The sequence below is a fragment of the Pundamilia nyererei genome, unplaced genomic scaffold (assembly GCF_000239375.1).
Source record: "Pundamilia nyererei isolate P.nyererei 1_Seehausen unplaced genomic scaffold, PunNye1.0 scaffold00031, whole genome shotgun sequence".
NCBI lineage: Eukaryota > Metazoa > Chordata > Actinopteri > Cichliformes > Cichlidae > Pundamilia > Pundamilia nyererei.
In genome coordinates, this window is record NW_005187432.1 from 195,463 (window position 1) to 215,418 (window position 19,956).

Consider the following 19,956-nt stretch of genomic DNA (forward strand, 5'->3'; position numbering starts at 1 on the left):
CAAAGAAATCTAAAGTGCCCTACAGGAACAGCAAAGCGTACCTTAGACACACACTTCAGAGTGTAGTCTTGACAGAGAAAACATTTTACTTCCAGATACTACTACAACAAACGCATCCTGCACAAGACCAAAGGGAAACGATTCACCTACAAGTTCAACTTCAGTAAACTCATCCTCGTCAACTATCCGGGATACCCACCACCAGCACCACCAGCACCGAGCCATCAGGTCATTCATCACGTCTTCACTTCATCTTAAAGGACTTTGTTGTGTGGAAAACTGGCTTCTGGGTTATTTTACACTTTATATAACACTATAAATACAGTGGAGTGGAATAGAACCTGTCATTTGGCCAGTTTTCCAAAAAATGAGTCCTTTAGGAAGAGTTTCATTCCTCAGCACTTTGAAAGAAAATAATTACCTTATTTGATATAAAAAAAATGAACCAGCTCTAATAGAAACAATTGCCTCAACTTTATCATTTAATATGAGTTTGGCTGGCTTGAATAAAAATCATTAATGAAATTTTATCATTTAATGTAAAACCAAGCAATTGACTGATCCTCTAAAGTAGAAGGGAGTCAGTGTGTTAAAGTTATATCATGTTCATGGGCAGCGCAAGGGCTTAGGTTACCTGCTAGCCTTTAAAAAAAGCACCAGACCTTGTTTAATTATTTGATACATTTTGTAGGAGTGGGGATTAGTAGGGAGGCGCTTTGTCTGCTGAGGTAGAAAAGCGCTGCATGAGCAGAGTCTATTTAAAAAAAGTCCTGTTTTGGAATTAAACTCTTAATGTCATATATTCTAATTAAGTTTTTCAGATATGTGTGCAAAATATGAGGAACACCATACTTCAATTAACTTGATTAATGTCTTCATCATCTGAAGTCCCTTTTTCCTTTCAGCTCCAGGAGCTTTGATCCTCCGTACATTAAAAATAAATTAATCTTCACCTGGTGTTCTTGATGTTTTGTGCACTCTCTGTCTGTCTGCACTCTTTGCATTTCAACCATCCTTCCATCTCATTCTTCATATACCTCCATCCCTCCAGCTCGTCCAGAGCGGCTCTCTTCTATACCCTCATCTCGCTGCTGACAGTGGCCTTCCTCTCTGTGGAAGAGCAGGGTCAGTGATGGACAGAGGTAAGGCACGAGGTCTACAGAGTGCAGCTAACACAGATGAAGACATAAAAAGCTGCCTTTCACTGCTCCCTTGCCACAAGGGGTCATTACAACGGGTAGCTCTGCATGGTTGATATGGCAGAGTTTTTACACTGGATGCCCTTACTAATACAATCCCAAAGGGAATTTGTGTCTCTGGCTGAAATTTAACCAGCAACTTTTCACTCGCAAAGCAAGTGTGTCAACCTAATAATATACCACTGGAGGCACCAAGTGATTACAGACACATAATATGAGAAATCTGGCTCTCAAAGAGTCCCAAATTGCAATCTGTGAGAGAATACTTTGAAAAGTCTTTAATCATCTTTTATTTAGACGTTAGTGGTAACCTTGGATCATGGTGTGGGCGTTAAAGAGGCTGTTTTTGAATGGTTTCAATCATATTTAACAGGCAGGCTGGGTGTTTTTTTTATTTATCTATCATCACCTTCCCTCACAGGTGGGATCCCTCAAGGGTCCATTCCCAGTCCAGTACTTATTTCACTCTCTATGCTGCTGCTAGGATCAATTTTCAAAAAATATGGAACTTAATTTCACAGCTGTGCAGATGATTCCTAAACATATCTGCTCCTTGAAATGTAAACCACAACCCCCTTGAAGGTCTTCTTGGACCTCTTTGATGATATAACACTGTGGATGACACTGAACTTTTTTAACCTGTATGAGCCGAAAATAAAAAAAGTGGTACTTTTTGGAGCCCCTAACCTTCACGCCTTCCTTAACAGTCATCTTGACCTTTTTAAAACACCCTTTTGCAAAGAAACAAATAAATGTTATCGTGTGAGCTCCTTTCTTTTTCTCCTTCACTGACTTTGAGAAAATAATTTATGGCTTCATTTTGTTTAGTCTTTATTCGTGCAACACCCTGTCTCCAAAACACTGTAGCTTGACTCCTGAAAGGCACACATTTGCTAGGCGAACGTGCAAACTAATGCTCTGTGGAGCTACTAATGAGACGTGTAAAATTCATCAACTCTCTGCTGTCCCAATAACTGTAGCACTTCTCTTATTAACATCAGTACAAAAGCTGTGCACTGGGAGCTTCGTAGCATATCATGTGCAGGAAGGCCAGTACTTTTGTCCACATAATGTAATTCAGTTGACTCAGGACTACTTCTACCTCTGGATTAATACACGTTTGATGTTCTTGTTCTTATATATTTATAACTATTTTGTAATTATTCTTTCCTCTAGTGCAGGAGGAGGATGGTGTGTTTAATGGTAAAATTGTATGTGATTCAATGAAGTCTAATAAAGGCTTTCGAGACCCAGACACACTCATCGAAAGGATCACTTGATTGCTACCGTAGGTTTCATGGACTTTACTGAGAATTCTCCACTTGATTGTAATCAAGAAAGCTGTAATTGTAGTTTTAGCTGGACTGACATTACCTTGCCTTTCCACTGTCCTCATATTCACTCACTTTCACATTACACAACTCACTATTCAGTTGCTGTAAACTGCAGATTTTTAAACTCCTTCAGCTGCATTTAGTTCAATTTCCCATGAGACGTCATTTTGATGGCTTGCCTCTTCTGTAATTTAATGTATTTCAAGGTGAAACAGGGTGACGTGATGGAAAATAATGCAAGGAAGGAGTTCGATCCTGACCTTGAAGACTTTTCCTCCAGAGTGAATAAATTCATTCAGCTTGAATACGCATGAAAGAAAGTAAATGCTAAAAAATGCTCTGTACTTTGCACCTTGGGAGTTTTAATACTGCACGTTTCCTAGAAGATTGAATTTATGTGGGAAGGATGTTAATTTAATGTTCATTTACATGTCGTCATCCCCCCCCCAAAAAAAAAAAAAAAAAATCCAGAAACTTACGGTTTTACTGTAATATCAGTAAATAGCTCATAATTTGACATTTTTAATGAAGATTTAGACTCAAGATTGCTGTTCTTCTTTGTGTTTGATCTATTATAGACTTAAAATATTCACTTTAAACAGTTAGTTTAAATACTTAGAACCGGTTTTAGGTTCCCCCTGAATGGCTTTAAAGCCCGTTCAATGCATCAGAGTAGTGGTATTAATAAATCACTATGTGTTTGAGCTCTGCATGTCTCTCAGGGGTTACTTTTCTGATTGATTTGACTCTCACTCTGATTCCTGACAGCGACTCAGCCTCTGCCTCACCCCTTCCTGCTCCCGTGCTGCCTTCCTGAACCGCTCCCCGTGCCTCGGGCTCTCCACGGCCCTTTCCCCGTCATCTCCACCCCTGCACGGCCAGGAGTCAACCTGAGGGAGCTGGGGGAATTGAGCCTGAACGCTCGCTGGCTGCACAAGAGCCCCGCAGGGTGGGATGTGAACCATTACGTCAGTCGGAGCCTGTATGAGGGAGCGAAGCAGACCCAACTTCGAGATGAGGAGAAGGCAGCAGGGAGACGGTTAGAGTGACAAAGAGAAAACAAGCTACAACAGATGGACTGCTTTCCCTCCTCAAATCTCTCAAACACAAGCTTTTTTGTGTGTTGTTTGAGCTTGTTGTACAATAGTTTATTATTCACTACCTGTGGTTTAAAATGCACAGACTTTGTGGGCTATTTATTTAGTTGGACCATGTTGTCTTCTTCTTCTTCATTTTTTTTTTTTTTTTGCATAGAAATATTTATGAATCCTGCTTTTCTTCTGTCAGCACTTCACGCCACAGTAGGGGAAATGCACTTGTAAACAATTAACTACATGACACTTGTGTTTGGGTAAATAAAGCAGTGCACTCAGCTTGCATTATTTAGCTGTTTGTCTAGCATTTCACCAGCCCCCTGCTCCAGGCTTCATGAAAATAATACGAGCTCCATAAATGATGCATTCAAACAGGCCCAGGGAAAATCCTCTTGAAACGGGGGCTTTCGTGTAGTCTTTGCAGTGTCATTTCCAGGAGCCGGTGTTGTTGCCGTTACCACCCCGACACAACAGGGGGCAGTAGCGTCCTTGACAACTCATGAGCCTTTCACTACACCCCACTTTCCCGGGAGAGCGTCTAAGCGGAGAGATGTAAAACAGCAGAGGTGCCACTCTGATCAGTAAAGATAGTACGCGTTATATTTGAGCTACTATTTATTTTTCCTGATATTAAGTTGTAGATTTTTTAAGGGGTGTTGTTAATATTGCTCTAAAGCAACATTATGGAGCCTTCAGAGGAATCTACATTTGAAGCATTTTGTCACTTTTTGCTTATATTTTGTTGCATTTAAGTTAAGGTGTTGTTTTTCAAGATATATTAATTTGTTTATTATATGTGTTATTTTTTTTCTTGGAGCATTCACTTGTACTTCTTTATGTTAAAGGATGGGTATGGTGCTATTACTGATCTGGCCTGCTTGGCATAAAACTGCTGGATGAGATGTTCCCTTTCTAAAGCTCGCAATGACAATAAAAAGAAGCTTAGACACACTCGGGCCATTTTTGTTCTCTTTTAGCCCTGTAACCTTTAAAACTCTTCTTAACTGTAATTTTAAGATGCTGTTTTGTCTATTATTTGGCTTTCAGTGGAAAGCATTTGACAAATGGCACATTCTCTGAGTACTGTCTTTGCTTGGCGCGTCTTGTAGTTGGAGATTACGACACACTCGATGGGCTTGTCCAGTGTGAATGAACTCATTTTTTATATATCTCAAATATCACATCACTTTTTAAGCTACTCTTCATGTAAAACTCAAAAATGACAAAGAAAATGACTGACAAAAATTGGGGAAAGCTGTTTGACATTCACTTTCCACCACTTTCTCACAGTTTTATGTGTATTTCTTTTACTTGTGGTAGTCCACTTGTAACTTTGTGGTTAATTTGGTGACACATTAACCATCAGGACACTCTGGCCCTTCAATAAAAGCCAAACTTTACTTTTGAATATTACGGATTGTAATAAGTTGAGAAATATTTTCTGAATATCTGCAGAAATGAGATTAAAAAGGCTGTGCAGATCCCCATACAGAGGGCTCATACTATCTTTAAAGAGGGGTCGACACCCCTGGTTTGGAATGACTGTAGGTTTTCAAACCTTTTTTACCCAAGATCCACCAAAGGTCGAGGCAAAATGTCAAGGCTCATATTCATGTCACTAAAAAAATAGCCTCTATCTCTGCTGGTTCTGCTGTCAGATCAAGCCCCCTTTACTCTGCGTTGCTCTACCAGTTTATATAACTGGCATTCACCTCCTTATCAGACTGACCCTGGTTCCCTCATGCCTTTTTAGCTTGCTTGGCACCATTTTGGCAGTGTAAATTGCAGACTTTAAAAGTGTTTTAGCTTTTCAAAATGTTCTCCTCCTCATTATGAGTCATGGCCTCTGATGTGTACTTGCTGGGAAGACTGAAAAACACCAGGAATTAAATTCAGGTACCATTTAATACAGATTGCATCGGGAAACATGCAGCCATTGCAAGAGAAGTCTGACAAAAAATTTAAAGTACTATTTTTTATATACCTGCATGAACATAGCAAACCATTAGCTTTGTTATATTTTACTCATCTTGTTCATTCCATAGTGAGTTGTATACTATCTTAACAGTAGCGTAGAAGCTTTGACTAAGCACAGTCACATCTTATTAGTAGCAACAGAGTAGTTTTATTCAATACATGTTGTGTAGCTACAGTAAAAATATATTTTTCTTTGGGTAAACCAAGTACGTGAGTGCGCATGCGTACCGAGCGGAAACCGCTCGCTTTGGGCTCCCGTAGCGAGTCATCTTCTCCTCTGACAATCTTTGGCTGAGATACAACTTTTGGCGCCGAATATTCCAAGTTATTATTTTGCCCCTCTGCAGCGCGGGAGTTGGTGTCTTCGTGTGTGTGAATGTTGGAGTTTTGCTGCGATTTAAACGTTTGTTTTAACCGGGTATCAGGTGAAGGAAGAGTTTAAAAACAACATGCAGCGGAGCATCGCGTAAGTGCAAGCCAAAGTTTGCAGTTAGCTTGCTGGAAATTAGCGCTAGCTTGACGATGCTTGTGTCTGTGCACTAGAAGAGTTAGCTGTGTAATGAGTGGTGATCAGGCGGGCGGGCGGGGGGTTATGTGTGACTTACAGGGGGTTACACTAAAAAAACCAAACAAAAACATGTCCGTTTCGGTGTTAATCGGACTACCTGTAAGCTAGCTTTAGCATGTTTTTATCTGCGTCACTTGTTTGGAAAATAGGGTAGTTTTATCTCCAGCACAGACACAGACGATATCATAGCTATATAAGTATAAATGATCTTTAAAGGCAGGTTATTTTCCTGCCTTATAGAGGCTGTGATCAGTGGAGCCACATTGCTCTAACACTAGATAGCAAAGATGGTAATCTGTGATTCAGCAAGTTTCTAATTAACAGGCAAACCTTTTTCTGTATTATTGTAAAAGTGCGGTCTTATTACCGATTTTTATTACACTTTAATGCACTAAATACAGACACGTGTTGGTATAAACATGTATCAAACCAGTGAATGCTTGTGTGGTCTTTTTACAGATCCTTCTTTCAGCCCAAGAGCAAGGACATTCAAAAGAAAGCTGCAGAGGAGCCTGTGAAAAAGTGAGTTAAGACTTATCTAGAGTCTGCTGCCTGGAATCACTGTTAATTTAGCTTTGACACTGGGGTGTTTTAAATCTCTCAGATCAATTGAATTAATCTAGACACAAATTATAGTTTGACTCCACATGTAAGCATGCCTGGTCTGTATATAGTTCAGGCAAAGAGTAGGTGTTACCTTATTTAACTAAAGCCTAAAACCTGGAAACAAAAGAGTTAAAAATCATGATCCTGGTGTCAGCTTTGATGTATATGAATGAAAATCCTGCACCTCTTTGTTTTCTTTAAGCTTTGAACATGCTCGTGCTACTTCTGTGAGGATAGATCAGTTTAAAACCTCAGGTTTACCTTGCATAGTAATTGCTTGGCCCAAAAAGTCCCATCTTATTCAAAGAATGAAGATTCAGACTTTGCATAACGTGATCACGGTGCAGTCAGTTAAAACTTCTGCATTGGCGGCTGCTGCTGTAAAACCTCGACTGTTTAAACATTGTACATTTTTGTTAAACCTTCAGAAAACCCCTTTTGTATATCTTTTCTAATTAGACTTTTGTTGAATTAGTTTTACTGTTGTTATTTACACCGGTTTCTCTTTGTTTCTCATCTTAATTCAAGCCACAGCTGAGTGCCTTTGATTTTTAATAGAGGTGCAAATGCACACCTATGTCTGGCACTTGTACTGGGAAAAGGACTGCAGAGCAAAAGTAATAACTGTTAGTGTTTTTTATTAATAGTTATTGTCTCAGATGTCTTGTTTTCATAATAGTTACATAGCCTGAACTTAGAAGAGTTGGCTTTTGTTTTAGTGGAGTTTAATGTACTCATTCGTAACATAGTCACTGCATCAAGGCCAATTTTGAACCCTTAAAACTTTTAATTGGGCTGCAAATTTCCTTATACTTGGACAAACAGGGCTATTTTAAGGAATAAACCACATAATAAAACTGTCATATTATCAGAAGGATGGAGATTTTTACTGCCTGTAATACAGTTAAAATACCTGCATTTGTATTCAGGCAGAAGCATAAAGCGAGGTGGCTGATACGGCGCATACTGATACCATTTTCAAACATATTTTTGTGTTGAAAGCCCACCCACGCGTGGCGTATGTGCAGTTATCTTCGCTGCTGAGTGAAACTTTGTGTCCAGTAGTTCCTATCAAAAGATGAAGAGACGAGAACTTCAGTTTCTCATCTCGGAGCTGCTTTGGTGATAAAATGTTCATTATCTCTAGACTCTTTAATCTTTTAAGTACGTCTTAAAACTCACTTTAATTGACTTTCCTTTCTGTAATGATCGCCTCATCATTGCTTTGACCTCTTTTTACGAGTCTTACTTTGATTTTATAGGTTTTCTTTTTTATGACAGATTTTACTGTTGACTTGATCCTGTAAAAATGCCTAATATCGCACCTTGTGGGTCAACATTACCACGTGAATTAACCTTAAAGTGTTCTTTTATGCTTTTCCTTGTTTTCTGTCATTAATATACTGTTAAAATGGTGGCTGTTTATATCAAATACAATTAGAGTTTTGAATAATAAAGTCAGCGTTCATGTAAGTAGTTCCTGTAAACTGGCTCTTTAAGCCTTCTGTTTGTGATGGACGATCAAGTCTCCTAAAGGTGGCCTTTTTAAATATTGCGAGTTTAAAACAGTTTAAAACTTAACAAGTTTAAATGAATTTGTCAATATTATATGAAGAAACAATGGCTTTATGTCCTAAATATCTACAGAGAGAAGATATTTTAGCTCAAGTTGAACAAGGGCTGCACTGTACTTTTATCTAATACTCTGTAAAGGTTTGTGTATTCAGTGTATCTTTAGCAGTCAGGCAGGTTATTAGTGCTTGCTTTTTAGCATAGCAAAAGACCAAGTCTGTTGAGGAAATTAGTGTAGCTTAAAAAAGAAGTATCACAGTTTCACATATCTGTAAACAATACACAAGTTAGCAAAAAATACTGCCCCCTGGTGGTCACAGCTTTAGTTAAACTTTGCAGAAGCTCATTGCAAAGTGTACCTTTAAAAATATATAAATAAATGTAAAAGGAGTGGGAGACCTGAAACAGCTTGTCCAGGTGAAGCTAAACAAACGGGATCGAGTGTAACCAATGACCCAATTGGTGCTATACTGCCCCCCCCCCCAAAAAAAAAAGAAAAGAAGATATATAGATATATGTAGACATGATGGCCTGTTTGGGTCAGTGATGGCATGTCCAGCGTTCAGCTGTAAATCACACTGACTAAAATAAACCCTGAATGACGAATACTTATTTTTCTTTGTTTGTTTTTTTCAGTGTTTTCACATTAAAATGTAAATAAAAGTCATCAAACAAGCTGTTTGCACAGCTTCTCTCGCACAGCTGGTCCCCTTTCTCTTGGAAGCAGTTATTCCAGCAGCAGAGTCTTTATTAATTTTAAAGTTTTAGTTGCTGATTATTTTATGCATATAGATTATCTCTAACTATAATAAATAAAGTCTCTTTCTGTTTGTTTGTGAATTCTTTCTACACAAGCAGTAGTTAAGTATCCAGACTTCGTACACAGATGCATCTTAGGACCCTAAAGGTTTCCATCTATATCATATCCTATGCTGTCATCGTGATGTCTGGCAACCACCCACCAAAAATGCTTAATTGATCTATAACACTTTATAAAAGCATCACTTTAATTCTGTGATGGTGACATCTGATTTATCACAATACATATTATATCATGATGCTATGCAGGTTGCCTGGCAACCACCTAACAGTGGATTACAGTGACAGTAGAGCAGGGCATGCACCGTTTAATATAAAATTTATTTTGATTAAAAAAAACGGCCGTGTTAATGTAGATTCATTATTTATAAATAATAGGCTATATAATATGTTGACCTGTGAATCATGCAAAGCTACTCAAGTAAAAGCACAGAATAAAAAGTATTGAGATGGAAATAAGCCCAATAGGTCCCCTTTAGTGCTTTATTTAAAATTTGTGATATCTGTTGTTTGTTTCTGTGGTTTATCTCCAGGCCTGTCAAGAGTCCACTGAAGGTGCAGAACGGTGTTCAGGAAGCAGAGTCGCCCATCAAGAAGGTTGTGAAACGCTGCCGTCAAATCCTGGACAGCGATGATGACGAGGCGCCCGTCGTTAAAGAACAAGTTCCCAGCAAGGGACAAGGAGACAAAGAAGCTCCTGGTAAAACAGAAAAGGTAAAAGCGACATGTGGTTTTATAACTGGGACGTCAGAGTTCATTTAATCTGTTGCATTCAACACATCAGCTGCAATTTGTGAGTGACGTTTTCACCAATAAAAGACTGACAGATTGATGGGATGTCATGGTGCTAAAGAAAAAAGCAGGCATGCTTTGTAGAAACACTAAACAGTGTGTTACCCATCAAATGCTGAACGAGTGTAATGAAGTCTCTTAGGGCTCCTGTAGGCATATCAGTGCCTATTGTTGGTTTGGTTATGGTGAAAAACAATGCTACACAAAAGCCTAGTAATTGTATGGTGAATCACAATGTTGAATACATTTGTCAATAAGCCATGTAATGAAAAGACCTGATTATCAGCTTTGGCTGTCTTTCAGCCACCTGTTGTTTGATAAACACTTCACTTAACCAGCCTGTTTATTTTGTTTGTTGTATGTTAGCAATTATTCACTATTTGTTGATAGAGGGAAGTGATTATGATGATACATGATGTTTGTCAGGCTGCCCTCACCTCACATCCCTTTCATATGGGTGTAATTATTAATTTTTTGTGACAAGGTACTAATATATCCACTCTTGCACTCTTGGCAGTGGAGCAGCTCCCCCGCAGATAAATGCAGGGCAGCGACTAAAGATCACTTTCATCAGTAATTAATAATCCGATTTGTTATTAGTCTATAAAATGGTAAATGAAGTGTCAAAATACCTTAAGTAATCTTGTGATGCCAAATTGTTTGTTTGCTTGATAATAACTTGGTAAATAATACATTTTCTGCACTGTGCAGTATGGTATTGAACTACTTATTATTAGGGTACATGAACATTAGAAATAGCCTGCAATGTTGGAGAAACAGCATGTTTTCTCAGGAAACCCTTCATGTGAACGCCACCTTTCCTTCTTAATTTGTAGTGATATGGTTTTATTTGAATCCAGATGTTTAACATCATTAGTTTGCTTGATTTAAATGTAGTTTTTGCTGTTCCAGCTCTTGATGGTCGATGCTTAATAATGATCCGGTTTGCCTTTCTACAGCTACCCCTTGCTGTGGCAGAAGCTGGCTGTTTGTGTTGCTCTTGGCTTTCTGTTTTGACTTCTTCGCTCTTTCCAACTATTTATTTTTTTTTTTTTTTATGTTGTTGAGGCCAGTTGGTGGGAGATGTGACCAATTCAGTGAGCTGCTGGTGTTTTTATAAAGAAGGGAACCTTCAGCTGGGGAAGGGGATCAAAATAGTTTAACAAATGATTTTTATTTTAATGTGATTGTTATGTGAAATTAAACACTGTTATTCACGTGTTTATGACTTTTTAACTGTTCAGACTGGTTAATGTTCAATATTGATCAGGTTTGCTTTTATCTGTTTGTATTGATTTCTTTGCTAACGTTCCAACTCCTTTTTAAGACTTCTATTTTTGAGTTTTTATTCTGAGGGAAGTTGGTGGGAGACCAATTCAGTCAGTCCATCTCCAGACTTAAAAATTCCCTCCTCCGTGATGTAAACTAGTTTTAAAGCATATCTCCAGTACCATTGTTACTTATAATGATTAGACAGTATTTATTCATGTAATTATTCTTTTTTTTTTTTGCTGTTGTCAAACGAATTGATGTTCAGTATTGATCAGGTTTGCTTTTATCTCTTGCTCTTAGCTTTCGTTTTCACCGTCTGTGCTATAATTATATTTATAAAACATATCTCTCCTTTGAATGTAATACAGAACATTTCCATAAAATAAGGAGTGGAAAATTTGAATCTCAACAGAAATCCCCATGTATTTCATTAATGTCAGTAACTATAGTATTTGCCTTCCTCTTATCTTTAATGACAGCAGCACTTAATCCAAAAAACTGATTACCTCAGCCTCGCTATCACCATTTCACAAGGACCTTATTGTCAAGTCAGGAGTGGTGCGTTGACAAAAAAAATGCACAGAAAACGTCATGCATAAAGGGCCATCTGAGGCAATAGAAAGTCAAGTGACTGGACCTGCAAAGTAAATGGGACTCTGAAGTTAAACCATTAGCATTGAGACTAAAGGATAATGCTATTGAAGCCAACATGATGAGGAGGAGTTCAAATGAGAGCTGTAAATACATTTCTCTCACTTTTCTCCAACCTCTCTTTGTTCCTTTGCTCTATATCAAAGTGAAACTGAACCATACAGCTACAGCTGCCCTCAAATAGCATCAGTAAGCTTGTTCTCTATTTTTGATTGTCAGTGTTGTGAGGAGAATCCCAGCTGATGGGTGCTTTGTGACAGCATGAAGCAAAATTTTCACTGAAGTTTTTCATCTGTTTAAATTGCTGCAAACTCTGATTTCCTCTGTCAGCTTTACCTGGTATCTATTCACCTTGGTTCACCTCATTTCATAGAGTTTGTTTGAATGTAATGTACCCTATATAGACGAAGGTATTAGGTAGAGCAGGGCGATATGACCAAAAATATTTATCACGATATACATTTGAAAATTTGCGATAACGACATAACTGATGATATAATTGACACTGGACAAAATACTTTGCAACTCCACAACTTTATTAGTGCAAAAAAACCCATCAATGTATTTTCACTTGAACAAGCAGCTGTTTTTTATGTGTGTTAAAGTTATATAAAAACGTAACAGTGCAAATTCCTCGCTGACAGTTTAACCAAAAGGCATTTCCAGTGGAAATTGGCCGACATATCCTCAGCATAACCATGTATAATATCCACGCAACTTAAAAAGAGGTTATACACACACAACATGGTAATATTATGTTGAAGCACAGTACGTATCACTCCACGAGGCGCCTGCCTACGATAGCCGTAATGCTCCGACAATCCATCAAGCAGTGCGGGTTCGTAGCTTAGCAAAGTCGTACTAAAACATTTGACAGATTTTCGCCGTGTACATAAAATCGTTTCGAGGTCAGTAAACACAACCAGAACTCATACATAAGGCACATAAGGGATTATAAGGGGCTCTGTCGATTTTCAGAAAAATCAATCAATCAATAAGCTTTCCTGTTACTGCCATAGATTCATCAGTACTTTTTTTTTTTTTTGAAGGGGGGGGGAGGTCGATCTTTCACTGTGTTTGTTGGTTTTTCTTTCTTAACCTACCCCAACCATTTCACCTTGTTTCCCCTTACAAGATGTGATTTAGAGACCCTTCCATCCTCTGAGACTATTGCTAGACGGCCTTCTCTTGACAGGACTGTTGCTGGAGGGAGTCTTGTGTTCTTTATAGGGCTGAACGATATATCGCATTTGCGATAATATCGCGACATGATCAAGTGCAATTTTCTAACCGCAAAGGCTGCGATTATACTCTGGACATGTCCAAATTCATGGGCTGCATCCTCCTGAGGCCGCATTTGTAGACCGATTACGTCACAGCGACGCGCCGAAGGCTGTCCAAATTACTACCATATCCCAGAATTCATAGCGCGGCCCAGCCAAACTCCAGTTTCCAGCAATGGCGGCCGCTACTAAGTTTTAAAATTACTCATACTAATCTTTCTGGGTCACAAAATAAACTTTTAACATATTTTCAGGCGAGAAAGTAGCTGTGTAAACATCAAATATCTGCTCGGTTTATCAAGATATCCCATATTTGCAAAAGTGCTTCGACGTTTTCAGAGGCGTCTGCTACCCTCCGGCTAGCTGTCGAGCTAGCCGGAAGCTCGAGGGTTACTGATGCGGCCGAGAACGGCACAACTCCCGGCACATCATTTTCAGATCACCGCGGAGTTTCGCTGCTCGGGTTAAACGTAATATATAAGTCACTTAGACAACCTAAAAATGTTATTGTTGGGCTTTTTTCAGTGTTTTGTTTGTTCGTGAGTAAATCGGTTTGGCTGAGATTAAAGTTATTAGATTAGATAAAATAAAACTATTAATCCCCCGGGTGGGTTCCTCCTTGGTTTTCACACAGCTGACTAAACGTCAAACAGAAAACTTATTAAACAGAAGTATGAGACAGTCGAGAATTTACACCAGTGTCTGGTTATATTTTAGATAGCAAGAAGCAGACGGCCGAGTTTATTAAACTCCACCGAGACAGCGGTGACGCTAATCAGAACTAGCCGCTAGACCGTCCAATTTCACGCCTTTAAATTTTAAAGGCGTGGTTGTGTGTGTGTTTATACAATTGCTATTATGTTTGCACTTTATGTGTAATGTTACTGACTGCAGAGATCAGTAAGATGTGTGTATTTTTTATTTATTAGTTTTATTTATTTAATATTATTTTTTAATTGAATGACTGTCTAGTAGTTCACAGATGTCGAAAAACTGAGTGTGGTAAAGCCACCGATTTTTTTTATGTATATTTCTGCAATCTGCACATTGTACTGACTTTCATTTTAATGTTTACACCAGGGTTCCTTGTCAGCACTTTATGCTCAGATGTTTGTAAGCTAAAAATAAACTATTGTGTATGTTCAAATATACTGTTGTGATTGAAGAAGTTAAATAAAAATGTCAGTCATCAATTCATGCATCACCTCATGTCATCATAACAGAGGTCTGTCTTCCAGGAAAGAACAGTTTAAAATTAATGTAATATAGTATTGGCCATACTATATGATGTATTGCTTGTCTTTGTTTAATAATACAGAAGACAAAGACCTTAAAAAATAATCGCATATCGCATCGCAATCGCAATATTGGGGCAAAAAATCGCAATTAGATTATTTTCCATAATCGTTCAGCCCTAGTTCTTTATTTAGCTAATTCTGTTATCTGTGACTTTGCTTCTCTGTTTCTCAGAGAACAAAGCCTCTCGTATTGATCTTCTCTCAGTGCGCTCACTTTTCCTTGGCCTGATCGTGCTTTGGATTCAGTTGATCCAGTTTCCACAGCGGTCCATGCTGCCCTCTTGCAAACCTTCACTCTAGTCTTGATTTGGAGCCCTTAGAGCCTGTCTTGGATCAGAATAACCATTTTTACTTCTAAAACTTCTAATTCTCAAGCCATGCCTTCCATTATCACAGTGGTGTTTAAACCCCTTTTAGAGATTCACTTCTTACCATAAGTCTTGTGGCTTCTAAACATGTTGGCTTCATGTCTAAATGAGCACCTGTGTTCATTTTTATGAGCTACTAGGTCAAAATATTCTTCATCATAAAGATTTACAAAAGTCCTAAGATGGGTCCTAAAAAATCTTGAAGGATTTAAGGATAATTTTAAAGCATAGGTTATTGGTTGCCAAAACGTAGTTCAAAAATTAGAAACTGCATGTCTTCATCAAATTACTTTATTTCACATTCAATAAACAATTTCAGCAATAAAAAACTAAATAATACACAGTATTCGTATTCCTCAGCAGAACAGGCCACATTTTGGATGAGCCAAACAAACAATCCACAGCGATCCAAATGATATTGTTGCAGACAGCTGGACAATTGTTGCTGTCACTTCCTTTTCATTTTCAGTAATATCTGTGGGTGATGGCGGCCATGCAAACAAACCATGATCTGCAGTCATTTTGCCTGTTCAAGCTGTTGTTCATGCCGCCTCTTGTCATAATGCTTACCATCACTCGTGCTTGTGTCTTTCAGAAGGATGATGCGTTTAAAGCCGTTCCCACCCCCCTGTCTCCACCATTGACCCCAGCCACGCCTGTAACCCCGACCACCCCTGCCACTCCAGCCACCTCTGCTTCACCGGGGACCCCCAGCACTCCCAATTCCGTCTCCCCCACTGGGATCGTCAAACGCAAGACTGGTCAGCATCTGAACAGATTTTTATTAACTTTGTCTTAATTAAGCTGTTTCAGAATTGTGCTTTTCAGCTCGTTTTCCAAACTTGCACCATTTTGAACTTTGACACCACCAGAGGATTAATAGCTTTCCTGCCTCGAGCTGTTTTATTTGATTACTTGTTAGCAGGCGCCTAATGGCTCCAAATACTCATTATTTCACAATGAAGGAGAAAACAGGAAATTTATCTCGAACTGAATGCATAAGAAGTTTGTTCACCAGAAGCGGCGAAGTTCATTTTTCACCCTTTTCTTTCATTTGTCTTTCCACACTCTGGACTGCCTTAGATTGACAACCACAAGACTAGACCGTGATTGCGCTATCATTAATCATCATCTGCTGCACCATGAGTACACCCTCCTGGAGCCTATATCATTATTTTTCTGCACGTCTTTGCACTGTGATAATAATATTATTACTGCTATGTTGTCTTAGCAGTGCATCGTTTGTGCTGACTGGGAGTTAATCGAACCAGCAGAGCATGTCGTCCTATTATTGCAGCTGATTGTCAGTGTTTATTTGGGTGCTTTCTTGGGTTTGCAAGCTTTAGAAACTTTGGGCTTTTTAAAAAAAAAAAACGGCATAAACATATGTAGTGATCATTATTTTATAGCCGCAGTTGGTACACAGCAGCTTGAATGTTTCACATCTGCAAGATAAAACTGAAAGAGAGCTGCTGTTTCTTGTTTGTAAATTCTTAATCAGATGATGTGTGCAAATATCTGCATTTAAAATGAAACAGAATGGCCTAGTTATTTATTTTTTTTACATGGCTCTTTGTCGTTGCTGTCTTTCCCATATAACTCCAGATACGTTGGAGTTTGAACAGAGAATTTAAGCTGCTTAGAGTTTTCTAGCATTCCAGCTTTGTCTTCATTTGAGAACCACCTCCTCTCCCACTTTGTTTCCTTCATCCTAGTTTTTGCAGCAGTAAAAGTGTCTCGTTCTCTTCTCATCGTCCCGTTCTCTTTGTCTTTGATGACTGCAGTGTTTGCTTTCACCAGTGGTGCGTTGCCACAATAAGAGCCCCGCCACCATCACTGCTGGAGAAAACATCACATTAAAGTAACTCCCTAATTCGACCAGAAATTGCATTCTTAATGTCCTGGGTTAATGCTTTCATTATAATATCCAGAAGAAAAACATCAGCACTGCTACCTGTGCTAGAACCTCTAACAAGGGCCAAAACAGAGGCGGATGTGTTACCAAAACTGAAATTGCCCTCGAGCACCACTGCTGCATAAAATTGCAGGGTAATTTACACTGGGACCGTAAGCTGCTGTGCTGCATAATATTCTTCAGGATGGAATTAGTGTTTTCATTAGCAAAGTATGTATCTATGATTCTCTCTCCCTTTTTTTTCTCCTTCTTCTTCTTGCCCTACATCTGCAGCAAGAGAGCAGATTCGTCCTGTTTTCATCTCCTTATTCTCTTACTGTTTGATCCCGGCATGATTTCAGCTGGGATGCCTCCCACTTTTTTTTCCTTTTTTAAAAAAAATCATGTTCTTTTAATGTAATGTCTGTCCTGATATGTGCAGCAAGGAAGATGTTCCCTAAGAGGAAGCTCAACGAGAGTGGGAGTGGCAGTGACAGTCAGAAAGAAGAGGCAGAGGTCAAGGAGGAGCAGGGTCAGCAAAACAAACGGCCACGTGTGGAGACCAGTGCCAGCGGTGAAGGTATGCTTTTGCTTCTGCTGCGAGTCTGATAACCAAGTTTGGCTCCTGTACAGGTTTGGAAAGTCCACGTGGGAGGGGAAGTTGCACAGACACATCGGCTATAAGGGGGGAAAAAATCAGCATGCTATATTAACAAACTCACACATTATCATTACTAAAATGCAGTTTTGGAAACTCTCAATTGCATCCTGACTAAACACATAAACAATACTTTTTGTTTAGCAGTGTCACACTACCAAACAGCTTATTTTCTTGCTGTACATTGTCTCATCCAGCCATTTGTTTCCAGAAATTTTATGGCCGATTGGGTTGCAATAATAAAGAGCAACAACTTGGCTAATTAATTAGATATTAATCACCAGGCAAACACTTTTCAGTTCCAGCTCCGCAAATAAGTGTTTCCTCTTTATTGAATCATGAATTTGAAAGATTTGAAGTGAAAGATTGAACATTTTCATTGCTGTCTCTGCTGTCACAGGGCTCTGGTAAATTGTGGCATGTGTTTTGTTTCATCATGGCCTTTTTCTCTGAGCTTAACAATGAGTGGAGGAAAACAAAAAAAATGTAGCCTATTGAATCAAACAAAGTAATGTCTAGTTGTAGTCCTATAGATGTATGTTGTTCAGAGAATTCTGGTACAGTGACGAAGTGACAATTTCTGATACTGACAGATAATCTCAAACAATGCAGAAGTGTATTTCCTTTAGTTTTGACTTGTGGTTGAGGACAAAAGCGAGTCACACCCCACAGGATCCCACACAGTTTATGGATGTCCACTTCTATCCGGGCCAGCTAATGTTAGTTCATAACTTAATGCTCAATTCTCTTCTGCAAATAAAGGGCTAAAGAAAAATGGTGAAACAGCCTTCGTGCTAAAACTGGATTACATAGGAGCGTATATGTTCATCTTTTATGTACAGACTACTGCGAGCATGTTAAACTCATTTTACAGCTCCACTAGTTGTAGTTTAACTACACATTTAATCCCTGAGATATCTCAGTATAACGAAAAGAAGTGCAATTTCAACTATATGTCTCAGTTTTGAGAAATGCTTATGAAGCATATGAAAGAAATCTGTCAGCACATCTCTTTGGATTCAAATAAATAAGAAATTAAGAAGATTATGTAAGAAATTAATATTTCAAATGACAGAAAATGTTTTGGTAGCTCATTGTCCAGACTGTCCCGTGATTATAAAACAGAAACTTTTTGTTAATTTACAGAAAATGTCCTTTTTGTTCAACTGCGTAGTGACTTTACTATAGAAATGTATGGTTTTTTTTTTTAGATGATGAAAAAAAGGAACTTGTTGCCATTTAATTGTTAATTTATTACTTTACTGTATTACAGAGATGTATTACGAATGACCATGAGGGAAGTCTTTATCAATAAAAAAATAAAAGTTGCAAAACTTTTGAAAATATAATTAAAAATAAAAAAATTATGCCCTCCTTTACCTTTCCTTATTCGGTGGGCCGATTCTGGCCCCTGAGCCTTATGTTTGACAGTCCTAATCTACTGTTATAGTGAAGTGCAAATGGAGAGAAAGGCAACAAAAACAGCCTGAGATTCAAAGGATTGAGGATAAAGGGTAATGATTTCAGTCTGTTACTGCAACTGTAGGAGCTCTGCACTGTGATAAAGCAAAGTTCATTTTTACCATCTGTGAGATGCAAACTGAGAAATTCACCATCCACGGAGCCTGTTTGGCTTTGTTTAATCGGTTTGTCTAAGTTTTGACACAGACGCTCAATAAAGGCAGAATTATGAAGAAAATGGAGCAGCCCAAGAGTGTAGCAGCCTCCACCAGGGCTGAAAATTCACTCCAAAACGTGCATTGATATTAGTCTGTGATATTTTCTTGAGAAGATGAAGGCTATTCAAACACGATGCAATGTCCAGTTTTGCCCTGTCTCACAATTATAAGCAGTCCTTCTAAATGGCCCTGAGTTCAGATCTAATTAATCCTTAGATGTGCTAAATCCAGCTTCTCACAAGATTTTTAAGTGAGTCTGTCCGTTACCTTTTTGAGTAGTCCACCTAACACACAAGCAAACAAACTGAACCAATCACATCACCAGAGCTAAAAGGTTAGAAACAGTCTCAGAGCGGTTCATTCCACATGAGTTCTCACTACTGCAAATACTCTATTTGGTCTAGGTTAGGTTGCTGCATAGGTAGAGCATCTTGTACTTTCTCAGCGTGAATCCACATGTGGTCAGTCACACATCACATGCAGTTTAAATCTGGGAAATGGCAGGTTAAAGGCTTGTATTGGACAATTGAGAAAGAGCTAAACAAGGTTAAAGCTGAAGTGTGTTTGAAAACCACTTTAGTGTGTTTGGGGGAAAAAACAAAACCAAATTGACAGCAGCTCAGCCTGGTGCCCTCCCCACTCTTTTTTTTCCGCAGACAGGGAAATGGCTCTCCTTCTCTTTCTAAAGTTGTCTAGTAAAGTACCAGCTGTGACTACTGGGTTTAGCGGTCCATTCCACCACTTACTTTAACGTTTGAATGAGAAAATTAAAGTTTCATGCCGCCCTCCTTACCCAGCCAGTATCATGACCCCAGCTCTGACTGCTGGGAGTCGGTGCTACAAGTTTGTCAATAGTAATTTCTCTTAGCTGCCTTCTTCAGGTGAAAATGAA

General features: G+C 38.7%; 1 protein-coding gene across 1 annotated transcript in view; it reads left to right on the forward strand.

Moving 5' to 3' along the window:
• The first annotated feature begins 5,842 nt into the window (after positions 1-5,842).
• lig1 (ligase I, DNA, ATP-dependent) overlaps positions 5,843-19,956 on the forward strand; it is a 66,450-nt gene continuing 52,336 nt past the window's right edge. Inside the window, exons 1-5 of the mRNA XM_005728935.1 lie at positions 5,843-6,070; positions 6,632-6,694; positions 9,703-9,883; positions 15,429-15,594; positions 17,170-17,307. Of these exons, the coding sequence (XP_005728992.1) occupies positions 6,054-6,070; positions 6,632-6,694; positions 9,703-9,883; positions 15,429-15,594; positions 17,170-17,307 (565 nt within the window). The 5' untranslated portion in view covers positions 5,843-6,053. The remainder of the gene's footprint in view (positions 6,071-6,631; positions 6,695-9,702; positions 9,884-15,428; positions 15,595-17,169; positions 17,308-19,956) is intronic.